Source organism: Parasteatoda tepidariorum, chromosome 2, assembly GCF_982258835.1.
Source record: "Parasteatoda tepidariorum strain Cologne lab strain chromosome 2, Ptep-v5.0, whole genome shotgun sequence".
In the NCBI taxonomy this organism is placed as follows: domain Eukaryota; kingdom Metazoa; phylum Arthropoda; class Arachnida; order Araneae; family Theridiidae; genus Parasteatoda; species Parasteatoda tepidariorum.
In genome coordinates, this window is record NC_141756.1 from 115,918,560 (window position 1) to 115,938,466 (window position 19,907).

General features: G+C 28.6%; 3 protein-coding genes across 3 annotated transcripts in view; 1 reads left to right on the top strand and 2 right to left on the bottom strand.

Moving 5' to 3' along the window:
- Positions 1-7,708: 7,708 nt before the first annotated feature.
- LOC122268746 (zinc finger BED domain-containing protein 5) lies at positions 7,709-8,317 on the bottom strand. The gene has a single exon (XM_087156707.1). The coding sequence runs from the start codon at positions 8,315-8,317 to the stop codon at positions 7,709-7,711; it is 609 nt and encodes a 202-aa protein (XP_087012833.1).
- Positions 8,318-11,439: 3,122 nt separating this feature from the next.
- Positions 11,440-14,924, bottom strand: LOC107455747 (rhythmically expressed gene 2 protein). The gene is made up of 2 exons (XM_016073429.4): positions 14,615-14,924; positions 11,440-12,408 (listed from the first exon to the last, which is right to left on the bottom strand). Exons 1-2 carry the CDS (start codon positions 14,621-14,623, stop codon positions 11,668-11,670), a joined length of 750 nt encoding a protein of 249 aa, XP_015928915.2. The 5' UTR covers positions 14,624-14,924; the 3' UTR covers positions 11,440-11,667.
- Positions 14,925-15,049: 125 nt separating this feature from the next.
- LOC147816087 (uncharacterized) overlaps positions 15,050-19,907 on the top strand; it is a 41,926-nt gene continuing 37,068 nt past the window's right edge. The window contains exons 1-2 of the mRNA XM_087158134.1: positions 15,050-15,231; positions 19,509-19,589. Coding sequence (XP_087014260.1) covers positions 19,564-19,589 — 26 coding nt within the window. The 5' untranslated portion in view covers positions 15,050-15,231; positions 19,509-19,563. The remainder of the gene's footprint in view (positions 15,232-19,508; positions 19,590-19,907) is intronic.

The following is a 19,907-nucleotide window of genomic DNA, read 5'->3' on the forward strand; positions in this document are numbered from 1 at the left end:
ATGATCTGTAAGCTGTGAATTTGATTTCTGCAAAATTGGACAGTGTCGACTAAAATGGGTTACAAATTGGTTTAATAAAGCAGGCTCCTCCATATAGGCCCTTGCGAGTAAAGTTTGGTGGCCGAAGATCTTTTAAAATCGATAATGCATGTATTAACTGCAACACACATTCCATTACTTTTTAATTCCTTCAGTGTCTGATTTAATGCCTTCTCTAAATGATAGTGAGGAAAATGACAAAGATGAGTAAAAAATATTGAAGAATATACCCAAAATTGATCAAGAGTTCCAAAGCATAAAAATTCTGAAATGATATTATTTGCTACTCCCACAAAGCTGATAACAATATTTATTTATTTTTGAAAAGCAAATTTGCGAACCATAGTAAGTACTGTTTGAGATATTGTCAAAATAATATCTATACACGATAAACAAGTAAATTTTTAAAAAAAAATTCTACTAATTCATATTGTAATTATAAAATTTTTAAAAATATGCTTTTATGTTTTTTGGCGACTTAACATTGTTCCGCTTCGTGCATTTTTTAATGCTAGTCCGGCTGAAAACTTAAAATTGGGAGTTCCATTGTGTGCATATATATATTTCAGATTTAGCTTATATTGTGTGTATAGGGCAAAATAAGAAAATATTGTTACCGGCCAGTGGCTATTTTTAGCTTTTTGATTGTTGCCACTTTTTTAAACAATTAAAAATTCTATAATTAATTTTAAGAAATTAAATTATTAAAAAAAAACATGTTAATTTTACTAGTGCAACACATTTATTTTGAAGCATTTCTCAAAATTTGAGAAGCACTACAAAGTCCAAAATTAAGAAAAATTTATTCCAAATAGATTTATGTGAAATTAAGTTCTTACACATAACATTTTTAACTGCCAAAATTTGGGTATTGAGTTTTTGAGCCAATAATGCAACATAAAATTTATGTTTATGAACAAAAAATAAGACTTACCCCTTGCAAAATAAATTTGAAATAATTGTAATCATAATGTTGAAATCATATTCATTGGATTACTTTTGAATATTTTGAAGAAGAAAAAATATTTTGAAGTTAACTTTATTTCAAATGAAGCCATTGATAACCCAATTCAGTCCCCCTTAAATTTTAAATCAGTCTTAAATAACCTGAATGTTCCAGGGATAATTACAGATTTCTCAAATAATAAATAACATGAGAAGTTGATAGCACATGTTTTTGAGCACACATGGTGCATTTTTGGCAAGAAAGTGGCAATTAACTAATAAATTATTTATCAAAAAAAATTTTTTGAGTTGCTCTGTGTCTGGTGTTGACCTTTAATTTTGCCCTGCATTATATTTAATTCCCTACATTTCATTATTATATTGATATAACTGTGCCAAATTTTAACGCATTTGTATTATTGAATTATAAATACATAAAATTATATATGATTGTTTGAAAAACATTTTGTTCACTAATGTTCTTGGCCAGTAACCGCCTTATTGTAAAGTACATAACAAAATTAGAACTTACTATGCTATGAAATATTTGTGAAGTTTTTGATGATTTTAACTTTAAAAAAATAAGAAAAATGCAACTTTTTATTTCTATACAGATTTAGCTATATTTGAAGTAATGTGGTTTTATGAAGTTGAAAATTGTAAATTTAGTAATAGAAATGTTATGTCAATCACCTTTTAACATTTAGAACTTATTTTTTTGCAAAGTAAAAATGAAGTTATTTATACAATTTTATATAATGACTATCTCCATTTTAACTTTTAATCCAATGAACATTAAAAACTTAAATTCTCATGTTAATATTATGATAAAAAATTAGCTTCATATATACATTAGAAGAAAAAAAATTCTAAATTTTCAGTTAATGATAAATAGAAAACATGCCATGCAAACATTTAGGAAGTATGATTTACGTAAGAAATAAACTTCATCGACACAGTATAATGCCATTATTATTTGCCATTACATTTCTGACTTGTGCTAAAAGAATTATAGATTAAATTTTGAAAAACAAAAATATATTTTTATTAATTTTGTCAGCTGTATTTTTGTGTGTGTGTATGTTTGTTGCAGATTTAGAAAACTCAAATTAAATAAATTTATTTGTTTCTGTAACTTAATGTTCTTGGATATATAGTATTCACAAATATTTAAAAATGTTTTGCTCACTTTTATATATTGTGGATTACTTTTGACTCTAATATTGATTGTTATTATACGTATATATTTTATTCATTTCAAAGCAGTATAAACAATATACATTCATGAACTTTAAGTTATTTTGTTTTGTAATTAGATAAGAAATACAATTTTAAACGTAACTATATTTCTAAATTTTATACAATAAAGATATATTTTGTGATGAATATAGTTATTTTGTTTATAGTACATTGTTATTTTTCTTACATAATTAAGTGTCGTATTTAACATTAGTTTAATTGATGATATTTTTTGGAAATTTACTGAGGGTTAGCAATACTAATTAAAGTGTTGAACTGGTTAAATAGAGTTATTAACGATTCTGTTTGTAACAAGGCACATATATTTCACTTATCAATAATTTAGAAAGAATTCAGACAAGTGGCTGCAGTCTTTTCTTGCAAAAAAAGAGGGGGGGAGGGGAATTAAAAAATCTGAGAAACTGATTTAATCCAAAATTATTTTAAAATAATCCTACTTAGTCCCCTTTTTTTCTCAACCAAGTTTCTAAACTTAAAGATACTTTAAATCAGGGTTCACCCAGCCCAAAATCCACGATTCATACATTTTCTCAAAATTTACAAATCAAAGTTTTTATTCTAAAACAAAATAATCGAAAATTAAAATCATTTCTGAAAAAAAAAAAAACTAACTTCCAAGCAATTGAATATAAGTTTACTTGATACATAAATTAAAATGCATTCAACTTGATTTTGAGAGCAATGCTTATATGTACCTTTAATTAGGATAGAAAAGCGATGTATCTGTTCTTATGAAGAACAAGAGATTGGTGCTCCTCAAGTTTTATGAACATTTTTTAATTTATATATATTATTATTATGTTTTTACTAATCAAATTTTCATTACAAGTGCTTAAATTTTGACATGTTATAAATTTTGCATTTAGTGAATACATAGGCTGATTGCAGTGATTTAAATTAAATATACTGCATTTATAAAAAAAATAATCAGTTTATAGGAAATGAAATTAACGTTATTTTCTTAAGAAAACTCTAAGATATAATTTTTAAGTTTAATATATTATTATAAAATATATAAAACTAAGTAGTATTCAATATTTTATGATTGCGATAAAATTGAATTAAGTTTTTCCTTAGTTTAATGCTATTTAAATTCATTGTAATGAATATTTTTATAAAAAAAGTTTTAGAGTATAAAAAAATGCTATTCTGCTTAAGAAAATTTAAAATTTTTGAGCCAAGTTGTTTCATATGTTAGCAATTTAAAGGTACAACAAATAAATGTTTTGTTGTTCAATGTTGTTAGCACATCACTATTGACCAGAAAATTATTATAAGATATTATTCCTTAATTAACAAATATCTAGATTACTTTAATTGTCATCAGCATAAAGTTATCGCACAATATATAGATATTTTTTAACTATAAATTATTTCTTTATTTGAAGGTATTTATTTGAAATATTTACAGGGCGCATAGCGTTTTTAAAAAGTGCTTATTTTTGATTTTTGTTTTTTAATATCTCTTAAAGGTTCTTTTTTCATTGGGTGTTTTTAAAAAGTGCTTAATTTTCCCTTTTCCAAATTGAGATTTTTCCTTTACCATGTAGATTTTCGCTACGAATTATGCAGAAAGACACTGTTCACATTGTTCTATTCAACGTTTTTACAATTTATTCAACTCCAATCTATTTTGGCGCATCATCCGTCCGTAGCGTATGAAAACGCCATTCGATTTACATGATTCAAAAATTTTGGCAATTGTCAAAAACAATGCCAAATGTTTTTTTGACAATAAGGTTAAAACCGTCAATTTTCAAAAACTTTCGAACTCTGCCTAATTATGATATTTTTAAAGTTCTTAAAAATATTATTTGAGCGCTTAAAAGGTGCTTATTTTTTGTTGAATAATTTGGCTACGCACCCTGATTTATTATCATTTTTTTAATATTTTTCTCTACTATATTATCCCAATTTAAAGACCATCAAAGTAACAGTGGTCTTTTATTATGAAGTAACCTGTATTATATAACACACCAGCAGACTCTCAGTAACAGAGAAGGCTCTTTCAGGAAAACAAATAACTAAACGATACATATTGTTGAATTGTGGGTATCCTTAGTGTTGTATTCCAAGTTAGAAACATGATAACTTAAAATATATCTTTAATAAACCAACAAAACGTAACAATTAACATGCTAGCAGCCAGTCACGAAGATTAGCGAATGAACATCCATTAGCAGGGCTGATTGTGGTCCAGAAAAAAATCTGGATTTCCGGAATTTTCGCTAACAGTGATCCAGAAGTTTCCGGAGATCGATGGTCCAGACATTTAAAGAAATCATTGATCACAGAAGTTTCCGGAAATCAAATTTTCAAAGGTGGAACTTAAAAACACAGTTTATTTTATTTGTTTGTAAGGGAGAGCCAGAGAGATACTCTACAAGCTTATATTCATGATTAATATTCATTTTTTATCAGTAAATAGTTGTTATAATCGTGAACTCAAGAAAGAAAGACATATATTTGTAAATTTTAATTTCTTCTCCAGGTCATCATAGGTATGTGTAAATGGTATAGGTATGTGTAAAATTTTAAATCTATTTTAAGTAAACTAAGAAATATTGAGAAAAAGGAAGAGAAAAAACCTTGTTTAAATTTTTTTTCAATTTAAAAAGTTTTTTTTTTAACTCGAGAAATTTTCCAGAATTTTGACTTGGGCTCACAATTACCCCTGTATTAGTTACGTGCTTATATACTCTCTGGAAAGGTAAGGCAGCGCCGCTGTTCAGAAACTACAGGCTGTCGTCATTGACTCGTAGTAATGACGGAAGGTGACGTCGGCTGACATCACAACATATATCACAGTCGATCGTTCCACATCAGGTACATAGACAAACATATTAGGCTTTCTGACAGACCATCACGTGGAGTAGCATTCTCGTAGAAACAGTCTCAGCTTGCATAGAAATAATGTGGCAGAAGATGACCCATAGTTTGTCTATGTAAAGAACTCCCCATGTCATTCGTCTGGAGGGGTGGCGATTACGAGGTCTAACTATTTGAAGTAGGGTATTTGGGTCATTATTTATGGCAAGATTTGGCTCGGGTCGGAGAGAGAAAAGGAGTCAGGGGAGCCTTAGACTTCGTGGCGAGGGGTGTTCTTTCTATAGACAAACTATAAATGAACAAGTGCGTAAATAAGTAAGTAGTGAGTCGGCAATGATCACCTGTTTGCATTTATTCAATGAACCTATTTACATGAACTGTATGCCAACAGCTAATTGCTTAACATCCATATTATATAAAACGCTAATACGTATGTATCAATAAAACCGATGATATTTCTTTTCTCGCGTTGGCAACAGTTTTCATTTTTCATTGATAGGCTTCGGCGCGCAAGAGCACGTAGTGAGCATCATATGTCTAATCGGGTGAATTCTCACCGAATTATCAAAAAAATTCTCACAAAATTATCTTCATCGAAGCCGATGCTTTACATCCGGCGTTCAGTACTATTTCATATGGATGGTGTTTTCAGTAGAAATGTAAACAATAACAATCTCGAGCTCGGGACCTACTCTAGTTCCGGTTAAAAAGTTTGCAGCTGCTTACTACTTGTTATTCTGATAGGCGATGCTTTCAAACGGATAATTTTGTTTTCAATAAAAGAAATAAACTAGATGATTTCTGAGCTCAAATCTGCCGTATTTCATAAGATATTAATGTTCTGGGGAGTTTGGAGTGAAAATTTGTTTTAGTTATTTTGTTATTTATTATTAAAAAAGGTGACATGGTTGCTAGATTTTGAATAACTCGCTTTTTTGGCAGTCTTGATTTGACCTCTTTCCATTTGTTTATTACTGTTTGTATTTAGTTTCTTTTAGTATGGTAAACAGTATTGTTATCATTGTAAACATAAGTAATCAAATGCATTGTTTGCAAGAATCTCAAAACACAATGATGCTAAATGGCTTTAAAATACAACTGAAACAGTAACCCGGAAATTTAGGCAGTTCCGAGCTTGCAGCGCTCCCTATTGTAGAAAACACCATCCATTGTTTTACAACACATGGTTTTAGCCCTCTGGTGGGAAAGACTTTAAAACAAAACTTACAACAGTTACTTTTCTCAACAACTGAAATTTAGAATAGTGTGATTAAGAAAAATATGTGAACTGTTTGCTATTTCAAATTAATATTGAAATGCACAGGTTTAGAATTTTCTACAGTGAAAAGTTTTCGGAACTTCATTGCGAAGCAATCCGAAATGAACTGCGAAAGCAGTTCCGGGGGTCGGCGAGTGCCAGCGAGCAGGGGGCGAAGCCTCCTAGTTTACTATTAAAATATTAAAGAAAGTTACTTAAATATCCTACTCACTGTAGTTATTGTAGAGAAATATTTGGTAATGCCTTACTGTTGACGCTCATTGTGCCCACACAGCCTCCAACAGGGTTTCCACGGTACCTGTAAAACCTTAGAAGTCTTTGAATTTTGTTGGAAAAATTTAGGGCCCCAAAAAGTTCTTAAATTCTGTGATAGGGCCCTGGGAAAGTTTTTGATTTTCTCAGAATAATTTTTGAAATAATAACTAAAACTCGAGCATGTGATTTCTCGTTTTCTTTCTTTCCTTTTTTTAAAAAAAAGAAGAAGAAAAACCTATCTTAATTTGCAATCCTGTGATATAAAGGAAGGGTATAATATAAAGGAAGGGTGTGGGGAAACCAACAGTGAAAAGGAAATATTGAACAAAACAATACCTAGCATTAGCCATTTTTAACCATGTTTATAGAATGCACTAATTTTTAAAACACGTACGATTTCTTAAACTTTATTTTATTTGCTTATGTGTGAAAATAAAAAGGTTCTATTTATATTCGAAGAGAATGGAAAGTGCTTATCAAAATTACGATATTTTTTTTTTTTTTTTTAATTCCGAAAATCTGGTAATTTCTGATTATGCATTTTATAATGCTATCAAATTTGAAATCTTAAAGAAATTTCAACTCAAACATTTTTGAAAAGCTCCAATGAGTAAGCATACAGAAGATGTATACATATATTTTTTTTCTTCCACGTTTTTTTCTCTCTAGATTATCGTTCACCTTGTTAAGAAAATCTGAATCTCTAGCAAATAATTTTCACTTTTGTGCATAGTCTTAGTTACCATTCGATATACAGTATTTCTTCAAATTTTAAATATAATCGTCGTTAGTTTTCTGATTATGACGGATAAATGTTATTAATACTTAACCCAGTGCTTTCCAAACTTTTTGTACCTGTGCCCCCCTCTTTGGAAAAAAAATTTGTTGTGCCCCCCTTAATTTTTCTAACAATCCAATTTCATAAACACTCATCTGATATTGTAATTTATTTAATGGGCTACAAAATAATATACAATATTATGTATAAAAATACATAAAAAATAATTATCTATTTTAAGAAATAATAATATAATGTAATAAAAACAAATCTTACAAAAGTACAAAAAATAGAATTCAACATTAATACAACATTATAAAAATTTAATGTGAAGGGTGAGCTTGTTTTTCAGCACAAATTTTGTCAAACCATGGTATCATTGAAGATATCGCGGTTCTCAGTTCCTTTTCAATCTTTAAGCAAGATCGATACTTTGTCTTTAAGACAGCTACTGCAGAAAACCCAGTTTCACATAAGTAAGATGTTACAAAGGGCAATAAAATTTCTAAAGCTTTATTTGTTAAAGTAGGAAACTCGTCCTTTACTCGTAACCAAAACGTGACAATATTATTTTCGTGTTGAAACATCTGCTTTAATGTGCTGTCACTAGATAAGTCAATTATCATTTCCTGCTCTGCTGTCGTAAGGCCAAAATCATCATATTTTTCAATCACAAACTGGTTTCTAATCCATTCATATTTGGACATGTCAAGATCTTTAAAGTAAAACGAGAATTGCTCCCTTAAACTGGTCAAGTGTTTATTAATAAGAACTTTACTTTCTTCTATTTCATCTGCAAGACAGGTAATTTTAAAAGTGGGAAATATGTCAAAGTTATTATTTTTCAAACTTATTATCCACAGTTCCAATTTTCTCATAAATGCAGTAACCTTGTCTTTCTGGACAAAAGCATGAATTTGAGGCCCTTGCATTGATTTATTTAAAGTACTGAGTCTTTGAAAAATATCCACTAAATACGCAAGTTATACAAGGAATTTCGTGTCATAAAACAAGTTTGCTTCATCTCTATTATTATCAGTAAGGAATATGGCGATCTCTTCTTTTAGCTCAAACACCCTTTGAAGTACTTTGGAACGAGAAAGCCAACGTGTCTCACAATAATATAGAAGTGATGCATATTCTGAACCCATGTCATTACACAATTTTGCGAAAAGCCTTCCTCTTAATGGGCTATTTTTGATAAAATTTACAACTCTTATAATAACTTGAAATACTGTTAGTAAATCTTCACCCATATCTCTTGAAACAAGTGATTGTCTATGAATCATGCAATGCGCCCAACTTGCCCGAGGAGCCACCTTTCGAACTAGTGCCTGTAGACCAGCGTTTTTTCCTGCCATAGATGGAGCTCCATCTGTGCATAGTCCAACACAGTTCTCCCACAGAATGTGTATTCATTGAAAAATTTATCAATCATATTAAAAACTTCACTTGCTGTAGTATTGCCTTCAATAGGTTTACAGAATAACATGTCTTCTCTAACATCAGTTTCCACAACATATCTTACATATGTAATCAAGTGTGCATCCTTAAGAACATCTGTAGCCTCATCTACTTGCAACGCGAAAGAAGATAGTTTTACTTTTTCTATTAATTGATCGCAAAGATCTTCAGATATATCGGATATTCGTCTTCCCACCGTATTATCTGCAAGTGGAATGATTTTAAGTGGATCAGCATATGATTAACCTAGCATCGTAGCTACCATGTCAATAGCTGCAGGTAGCACTAAAGTTTCTCCTATTACATGGGGTTTTTTGCATTTAGCAATTCTATAAGAAACCTTTTAAGACGCAAGCAATGCTTTTTGTGTAACAGACATGGTCTTTGAAAACATTTCTTTTTGTTTATTTAAATTCTCCAATTTTCTTTGGAAAAATTCTATTGTTTTGCCAACGTGATCTGCATGTACGTTTTCGAGATGCCGTTTTAATTTATTTGGTTTCATGCCGTTTAATTTATTGGTCTGAGGCCAAAGTATTCAGACACAGCAAACACATTGGTCGTTCTTGGCCATTAATGACTTTACATGTAAATCCAAATGATAAGTACATTGGATCATATTTTCTACATTTAGGTTTACTATTTTGCGAAGATGTTCCGCTATTTTCGTTACCTCTTCTTTTGCCGTCTGCTTCTGCTTCATTCAATTTTCTTTTCAACCCAGTTACGTATTTATCCATCTAAAAGAGTTATCATTTTAAATCAAATAAAAATACTTTATAACAGTTTTGAAATTTACCTCAATATTAATTTAGAAGTGTACCAAAGCGAGTTTGTAGAGTTTGTAGACAATCTGCGTGGATACGGTCGAGTTTAACCAGCGTTTCTTAAAGAAATGCCGCGTGTCTGCTCTCGTCTGGGCGCACGCATCCAGGTGTAGTCGCGTCGTCCGAGTTTGAAAAACCCCGCAGTCGCGCGCAATTGATGATAATTCCACACCAGATGTAATGAGCGCTACCGTCGTCGAATTAACGACTGCCTTGGCTCATAAGCCTTGTCGGGGCCTGCTGCCTGCTTCTGTTTACTGAAGTTTGGCGGGAGTAACCCCGAGAATACCCGGGATGATCCGAGTGCTTGTCTTGTGTTTCCTCGCGCTCGGCTCCAAACGGGAAAGCAAGCTGTTTTCGTTCCAGCAAGAGTATGGATGGATTTTTTAGCATTTATAGAAATTCGCCGAGAAATTCGCGGCGAGGATTGTGGATTACGTATAACCGTTTTTCTGATTAATTTTTTTGACACCTATTCGACTTTTTTGGTTTGTATTCGAAAATGATATTTTGGAATCAGCTGCGTGCCCCCCCTGAAACAGTCTCGCGCCCCCCTAGGGGGGCGCGCCCCACAGTTTGGAACACACTGACTTAACCTATTCATTTTTTTTAATAAGGATCAATCGTTTTTTAACATTTAGGTACTAGGATTTTTAACATTTGTATGGACGCGATTTAAAAATAACGCATTGTGAATCGTATTCACAAAATTTAAAAAATCAACCTTTGCTATTTATGATCTATTCCACAGAAAAAAAAGTTGTTAAATCTTAATTTGTTATCTGCAAAATATCGTACTACAAAAGATTTTATTATGTTCAAAATGCATTTTACATATTCTGAAGTAACAAAAAAATATATGTTTTCGAAATTGATACAGATATGCTAAATATTATTTTTCAATTAATTCTAATAGGCTTCATTAAATTGTTCATGAAACGTTTTACTGGTGCCAGTTTTTAGAAGCTTGCAAGTATGCCTAGCTTAATTGGAAATTTTTCTATAATCTTAAAAGCTGATTTAAACAACAATGTAACTATCAAACCATCGCTGTGGACTACTCGTATTAAAAAAAATGCTTGAACTATTAATCAATGTAATAAAATCTGGTTAACAATGTATTTCAACATACTAATTATTACTCAGTAGATCCTTGACAAATTTGATTTTAGGTCCCTTAATTTTTTTTTTCTTTTCAAATTGATTGGGAACCCTGGGCTTTGCACAACCACCAGAAGAGGCATTAGCAACCTCTACTGTAAAAAATAATTAGGTTTAAATTTGATTCCAATAAACTCTGGAACTAAACCTTTGTTTTCGCAATAAAAATTTTTTAAATCTTATAATTGAGTTATCTTAAATTTTTATGTAAGAATCTGTCGTCAAGAAGTAAAAATAATAGCCTATCAATCTAAAACCTCCAGAGAAAAAAAAGAATTGTTACATTGGAACAAAACGAGTTATTAATAGTTTCCAAATATTTAAATTTCAAGTTAGGAGTAAGTTCTTCAATCTCATTAAAGACTCCAAAAAAAAAAAAAAACAGGTTTTTCCTCAAAAACTAAAAAAGGTTGGTTTGGTATTTTTTTTTTAAAAAAAAATTGTTTTTTTCAAACCTTGAAACAGGCTTTATACTTTTTTCTTATTCAGTACCAATGTAAGATTTATACTAATTCGATAAATATGCTTTCTTAAAAAAATATTTTAGCAATTTTTTTTTTAAATATGGAGAAAATGAGTTATATAAATAGATATAGTAAAAATTTCTTAAAAAAATATTTTTATTGAAATATTACAAACAAATATCAAAACAATCGTAAAAAAAAAATTATGTATAATATGATTGTGATAATAACACAATATATGATGATGATGTAAAATTCTTTGCTTATATGGTGATTGTTATAAGATGAGTTAAAATTCTTTGCTTATGACATGGAAATAAAAACTAATAGTAATTCATTCATAGATAACATAATATAAAACATTAATCATTGATTTAAAATGTATTTCTCAATCTCATCGACATCGTGCACAATATCTTTTTGATCCACTAAATTACCATGGTCACACGTCACTTCAGAGTTAGTTATAAGCAATGCATTCCAGCCAGCAGCTTTCGCCGCCAAGTAATCTAATTTAACATTATCGCCCACGTGAATGGCGTCTGACGATTCAACACCGGGAATTTGATCGAGAGCCATATCGAAGATTTTCTTTTCAGGTTTGGCAGTCTGTACGACGTATGATGCAAGAATAAAACTAAAATAGGATTTCAAACCAGTTGAAGATAGGACACACTCTAGACGCTCATCAAAGTTTGAGATGACACCCAGAATCGCATCACTTTTATTTAGGTTCTCCAATAACTTTGCAGTACCAGGCAACACTTTCCAGCACGTTTCAGTCTTGTAAATTTCATACAAGTGACCAGAAATCGAATCCAATTGCTCGTGCGTTATTTGGCAGTTTTCGGCGTAAAACACCCTCCTCACCATTTCTTTCCACCAGAACTGTGACGTCAGTCCGGTACTTCGTCCGTAATTTGGATGATCTGAATTCATGACCTTCCAATTGTGCAGAAAAGCGGCCGTTAACAGTTTTGGATCTCTTTCGACTCCGTAAATACGACCTATTTTTGCATATTGTTCACCCACTGGAAGCTGAAATTTGAGTAGAGTGTTGGTGATATCAAATGTGCAGAGCTTGAAATGAGAACGCATGATAGAAACCTGCCAATTAAAATGAGAAGAACACATTGTATCATTTCAGCATTTCTTTTTAATGGCAAGTCAGATAAATAAAAATAAATATGGATTAAATAACTAAAACTCTATTAGGTGTAGTTGGAATATAATGAATTGATCGTTAAGTAAAACATTTACTCAGTTTACCACTCCTTAAGTACCAGTGGCATAGCTTTAATATAGGTTCGAGGGGGGTTATTGGTTATCTCCCTCTGTTGTTGTTGTCGTCGTCGATCATTGAGACAGATGGGGTACGATTCCTCTTTTTTTCCTGTGGCGCCATCTATGGCCAAGAATTCGACTTCTGTCACACCCGTTTATAGGGTGGACCCATTCATACATCCATTCATTCATCCACAGATTGTAATTTTGACCTCAACCAGAGAATGATCCATCTCCAATGAAGTACCAAAAGAGGTATAATTTGTTATGGGAACATAGAGGACTTTGTGACCCGTTAGATTTAGCGTGCACCAGTCACCATTTACTACAGGGGGAATTTTTGGCTGGCTGGATTCGAATTTTCGTTCTCACGAGCGTGAGTCCTGCCAACCAGGATATCCCGGTCCTATCTCCTTCTAATATATATATATATATATATTGTAAACGTTTAAATTACAAAAAATTAAATTTTTCATGTCCATATCCTAGTTACAAGATAATAAGCAAGTAATATATATAATTTCGGAGAGGGTTTTGTCCCCAAACCCTCCCCAAAAAATGTGTTAAAAATTTTTTTTTATGAAATTGATAACTCAAGAATCTTAAATATTATATTGATATTTCATAAATTAAAAAATTGTGTATAAAGCAGTATAAACAAAAAAAGTAGCACGAAAAAATTAGTGATTAACTTTAAACGCATTTTACTTGAATGGAACTTTTTTGAATTAGTGGGACCTAATAAACGCTAACAGTAACCTTTTTTTTTAACAAAAAAATAAATAATCATATAAGCGGTCGTTGATAAACAAATAATTTTTTTAAAATCATTGATACATTTTTATGGTTTAAGTCTAAATTTTTGAATGTTTATTTTGAATGCATAATTTGAATGTTTTGTTCAAAGTGCAAAAATTTTGTTGTTTAGTTTATCAATAACATTATTTCATAAACAAAAAGGTTTTTTTGTTTTTGATTTTCAATGATCACACATTCACAGATTACACATTTAGGAAGATGTTCACATTACCTGGTGTTTACAAGATGTTAGTGATCAAATATTTTTTCAATCATTTAACAAGAAAGTATAATTTCAATTACTTAATTCTGAAAAATCATTTAATTAATAATTTTCTGGCTGTTACATGTATATCCTCCTTAAATGATTGGATAACCATAGGCTTATGGAATAAATCTTTGTCTCTTTTAGAAAATTTTGAAAGGTTTAAATTCAGAAAATATTAAAAGGATCTAGGCAACCAATTCTTGTTACCGCAACAAAAAACAGGGTACAGTGATCTAATCTTTTGACTATCTTCCCATCAAAAAGGGAAAAATTAATCTGATATGTACCTTTTTTCATACACAATTACTATATATCTACTTCATGCATTACTTTATACTTCATCTACACAGTTACTATAAAATCTACTTTTCAGAAGAAAAAACTAAATAGCTCTCTTATTTCAAGATAGTCAGACTTAAAAATTCGAATATCTCTACTCAGTTGTTAGTATTATTATTTAAGTTTGGCAACAATCAAATATAAAATTTCAAACAGAAGTAATTTTAATGATAATTGGGTGAAAAGTGAAATTTAGCTAATTTTTCAGAATAGGGCTTTATAAGTATGATTCACATTTCTTGATTTAATAAATATGGACAATTCTTGATATCATACCACATTTTGTTACATAAATCATAAAATTCACAATCTTTCTTAAAAATAATTTTATAATGTAATCTGATTATCTATATGCTTATTGTTTTCAACGAAACACATCACTGATCTTAGAAAACTAATAATGCTAGAAATTTTTTAAAAAATATCGATGCTAGATAAAATAAGTGTCTTGCTTCATTAGGAGCAAATTTGACAAACAATAATTACTTCGTGAAACACTGGACAATATTGGAAGTCCTAAGTAATTCAACAAATCAATAAAATACTTAAAATGAAAGGACGAATAATTCAAAATAATTTACAAAAATGCTAAATTATTATTAAAAAAAAGTTTTTTACCATTACCTTCAACATAAAATTAAGCTTCAAACGAATTTTTCTTCTGATTTTATTTTCAACTCCATTTCATCACTTCACACATAAGTATTTTAATTATTTAACTAACGATTGACATTGAGAGAAAAATAAAATATTTATTGAAGATAAACACTTCAGATAAGATCTCATTTTGTGCATCTTGATGTTTTGCAATTTTGTTTATAATTTCTCTTCTTGTAATGTTGGCTTGTCTGGGTCAAAGTTGAGGAATTGTTTGTTTATTTATTTATCAGTAGGTGTTTATGAAGTCAGCTGAGAATTAATAGCTTCTGTCTACTTCTTTTTGTATCAAAATAGCAAGATGTGTAAATGAATAAATAAATTTAAGGCAATAAACTCAGATTATTGATCAATATTTTAATCTCCAAAAGCATATTTTAATTTTAAAATATTTATTTTTTCAAAATATATCTCTTAAATGATGTTTTTAAGATAACTCTAATTGTGTGTGCACGCTTTAAACTCGAAGAAATATAGCGGAAGAATAAATTGAGCATAATTTGAAGTGAAGTAATCAAATTAATTTGTTTGACTTTTAAGGATCATAAGAAAAAAAGATACAATTAGGATATACACCTCATTGAGTATGCACACAATTCTTTCTGTTTCTTATGATTTTTTAAATGATGATTATGGGCCTATTATTTCAGTTAGAAAGTTTTACTTTTATTTTAAATGACATGTATTTAGAAATCAATACGTCATTCAAATTATCTGTTGCATTGTTCCTCCCCTTCTTAAAAAGAAAATCGTGTACCGCAAAATTGTAGCATTATTAATAGTAATATTATACATAAATTAATAATACAGAAACGAAGTAAAGTGTTAAATAAAAACTTAGCATTTAACATACATTGTAACTTTAATTTATAATATTTACTTTAATTTTCGTTATAATTTGCTTCAAAGATGTGCTAGAAGTTCTGTTTATAATTAAGATTAGATAATTTAGTGAATTTTGTAGTACATAAATGTTTGTCAGAAGCAGTTTTGTAAATTATGTATTTTGATTGCAACAACAATGAAAATATTTGAAAGGAAATGTTTAAATGCACTTCTTTCATTCTTTTCTCATGAAAACTCTGATTTGCAATAATATGCTTATTTAGCTGTTAATTTTATAATAGCTTATCTATTGTAATTCAGATATAATAAATGAAAAAAGTTTTCATGAGTAATTTTTCAATGTCTTCCAATAAACTGAAAGTTAATAAAGATTGGCAAATTTCTTTTCTTCAAAATATACTGAAATCACTTAGTTCAATCTTCCAAAGAATTTATATTTTAAATTTTTAACTGAAAAAGCTAACATTACTTTTAATTTCTAGGTGATAGGTTAAGTGGTACCTTTGTTGATTACTCAAAAGTCTGACAGCAAATGTAAAACAATTTTTGCAACAAAGCAAAAAAAATTAAGGTGTACTTTGAATTCAATTTTGATACATTAAAAGTAAAAAACATTTGCAAAATTATATCTCTTTCAAAAGTTGCCTAAACTGAGCACGTTAATATGATATTTTGTATTGCCCTTTTTAAGCAAGGTTTGTTTTTTTAAACCAGTTTTGATATGAACCAAACTATTTATTTATGTTTTATTATATATATCTATAATGGAAGAATAAAATTTATTATGAAATTTAAAAGCACTTTTGACTTTTATACAACTTTGTTCAAAGTTTTTATTGATTTTTACAGCCTTAAAATTTATTGTTATGTATTACTGCATTTAATTTGTAACTTTAACTTAGTAAAAATACGTATGTACTTTTTGTGTATTACAGCATTTAATATTGGTATTTAAAAACTTAATTTTTTTTTATTTTTCATATTGTAAACTGAGAACAAACTGAAGATTTAATGTTGTTACATTTATGTATACAGACTTATATAAAATTAAAAACTTAATGTGAACATAAAATCTCTGTTAAAAATATGTTAAAAATTAGCTCTGTTGGTAAAATTTGCTTATAAATCATTGATTTTTTTTTAAAGAATGTTTCAATGTTTATAAGATTCAATTTTGATTCATACCACAGGGATGAGTTTGGTAAAAAAACCAAGAATGCTGAAAATAGAAATCCAAAAATTTTATGTGTCAAAAAATACCTAAAATTTGAGCAAGAAAAAAGTAAAGTGTATGTAGAAGGATTTATTCTAAGAATTTTATTAACATATATATAAATATGGAGGCAAGATTATATATATTTATTTCAATTGTGTAAATGTGAATATCAATGTGTGATTTTTAAATCACACAAATGCAAATCTAAATATATTTAATTTTAAAATTTTGTAAATACAAATGTTGATGTTTAATTTTAAAATTATGTGAATAGAAATTCAAATGTATAATTTTTAAGTCATTTGAACACGAATTACCTATAATAGTGGGTTTAAAATCATGCGAATAGGAATTGCAATATTTCATATAAAGTAGGAATGTAACGAATAGTGATTTGGCTGAATAGCAAAATTTTAAAAAAAAATCATTAATAAATATTTTTTATACATACATAAATTAAGTCATTGATAAAAATTAATTAAAACTTAGCTATATTATTGGTATGAGGTAAAGAGGGAAAAAACTATAATAGTTATCCATTAGAAATATTTAAGATAAATAAACTAATAGCTATGAAAAATGAAGTTGTAAAGTTGAGAAAAAAGGAAATGAGAAATTGAAAAAAAAATCTTCTTAGTTCATAAAATAGAACTTTAATACAAAAAATATTTTTTTGAAAAGGAAGTATCCCTAAAACGGTAATTTTGTCAATCAGAAACTTTTTTAAAAATTACGCACTATCAGAATAGCACCCATAAAAACAAAAAATTATGTGTAGAAGCAAAACAAAAAATAAACATTAATCTTCATTTTCGAAAAAAAATTTTAAGGCTGAACATTTGTTTACCAATTTCTGTATTTTCATTCTTAAACAAAAAATTTAATGCTAAAAATCTCGAGCTAATTTTTTTACATTGCCGTATTTTGTTTTTACAAAAAAGTGACAATAAAAAATAACGTTCATTAGAAACGCTCTTTAAAAAATGCTTTATTAAAATAAAAGCACCGATAAAAAGGAAAGCTAATAGAAAAAAGCAAGAAATTTTTTTTTCTTACTTCAAATATTAATTACACATTGAAAATTGCAGTTTTCTATGTTACTGGTTTTTACCATACAAAGAAAAATAGGGGGGGGGGCAATGAAACCTATCAGAAACACTCTGATAAAATGCTGCATTATAATAGAAACAGAAAAGCAGCAAAATTGAAACAAACAAAAAACCTTCTCAATCATTATAACAAAAGGTTTTGAAATGGTAGACTAAATTAACTGGAATGAATATATTTGAAACAAAAATTCATGGTTCAGCTTAAAGTAATCAAGTTTCAAATTTATTTTTTCCACATTTCTTTCAGAACATAAATTTATTAGCAAACTGTGTGCAAATTTTAGAATTTAACAAAAATGTGTAAAAGCTATTTCTTATGTATAGTAAAAAAGCAGGATTTTTTATTATTCTATATTAAATTTATTCAAATTCTAAAAAAAAGGGGGGGGAAACTTGGTTGAAAAATATTTTGCCCAATATTTGGCTCAACATTCGGCCGACTGCATCTTCAGCAAAAGGGCTGATAAGGCCGAATACCAAATAGTGGCCAAATATTTCATTGCATTCCTATTATAAAATGGTGAAAATAAAGAACACAGTGTGCAGTCTTAAATCGCGTAAATACAAATTTGCTATGTGTGGCTTTAAATCATGTGAATGTAATTTTAAATTGCATTTGCCTTATTAGGGAAGAATGTTTGAACAAATATCTTTTTTATTTGGGGGGGGGGGTATTTGACAAAGATGAGATTTCTTTGAAAAGGCTGAGTTTTCTTTTTTTAATTAATTGAAAAAAGTGGAAAAAAACTAATCCTTGAAAATCTAATGCAATGACGTAATCATGGGAAAAGTACATCTGCATGAAGTAGGGGGGAAAAATTCATACATCAATCTCAGCCAGATTGACCTGCATGTTAGGATAAGGAAATTATGACCAATTTTGTTTTTTAGTAATTCTTAAAACACACATTCATGTATATTATACATTACATATCTGTATATATATACATGTGTATAAAAAGTAATTATCAAAAAAGATTTTCTAGCAAAAAGCATCATTGTTGTAAAAATTTTACCAATTCCTAGTTGAAAAATACTATTTTCAAAACCACATTTTATTTTAATATTGCTAATATATATCTGAATCTTTAAGTATATACAGTATTAAATAGAAATCATCCTAATATCACATAAAAAAGCTGTTTAAAGGCAAATTTAGATTGCCTTTTCCTCAGGTGTTATTTGTAATTACTATTAGTCAAATTGCAGTTTTGATAAGGTATAACACAATTGATTTTGTGTTTTTTTATTTTTTCCAGTTTTTTAGTAATTAATAAAAATATATTTTTCTGCTTTCAATAAATTTTAATCATACATTTGTTATTTTTATGTACTATTAATATGATATAATTTTAATATGGTACTATAGTTTGAAATGTATTGTTATGATTTATTTTTAATGATATTTCAACTATTTTTCTACGATTTATAATTTTTTTTCTTTAAGTACCTATTTTAAGCAAAATTTAATTTGATTTTTTTTTAAATTTTAAATAAATACATAAATACAATAATTATCATAAACCTGCTTTCAAGAGATTCCTAAATAAATGTTTGAAATTTTATTTTCAATGGATAAAAATGTCCAAGTTATGTTATTAATACCAAGTTATGGGTTTTGTATTATATCCAAGTCATATAGCTTAAATGCACATGGTTTTCAGTTAATTATTATTGTTTTTTTTTTCAGGCAATAAGTTTGAGATGTTAAAAGATTGTTGAAATTTCAGTTTATTTATCTGGTCATGTCTACTCCTTTAACTACTAAGAGGTAATATAATGTATTATAAATTAATGTTTGCTGTGTAAATGTGTGTCATTGGTTAAATTTATTAGTATATTTTCTTATACTTTCGCCAGTTGTTATTAGATATATTTCATTGCATATAAAATGTTTTATTTCTGAACATATGAAAATAATCTAGTGAACAATAAGTATTTATTTCATATACACATCTCTAAATCTCATTTTCTCAACTTCAGTCACATTTCAATTATCCTTTTTATTAGTATATTATCTCCTTTATAAAAGTTATTTTTAAGTAGATTAATAATTTTATGGTTAAACTATAATTCACATTGTGTTAAA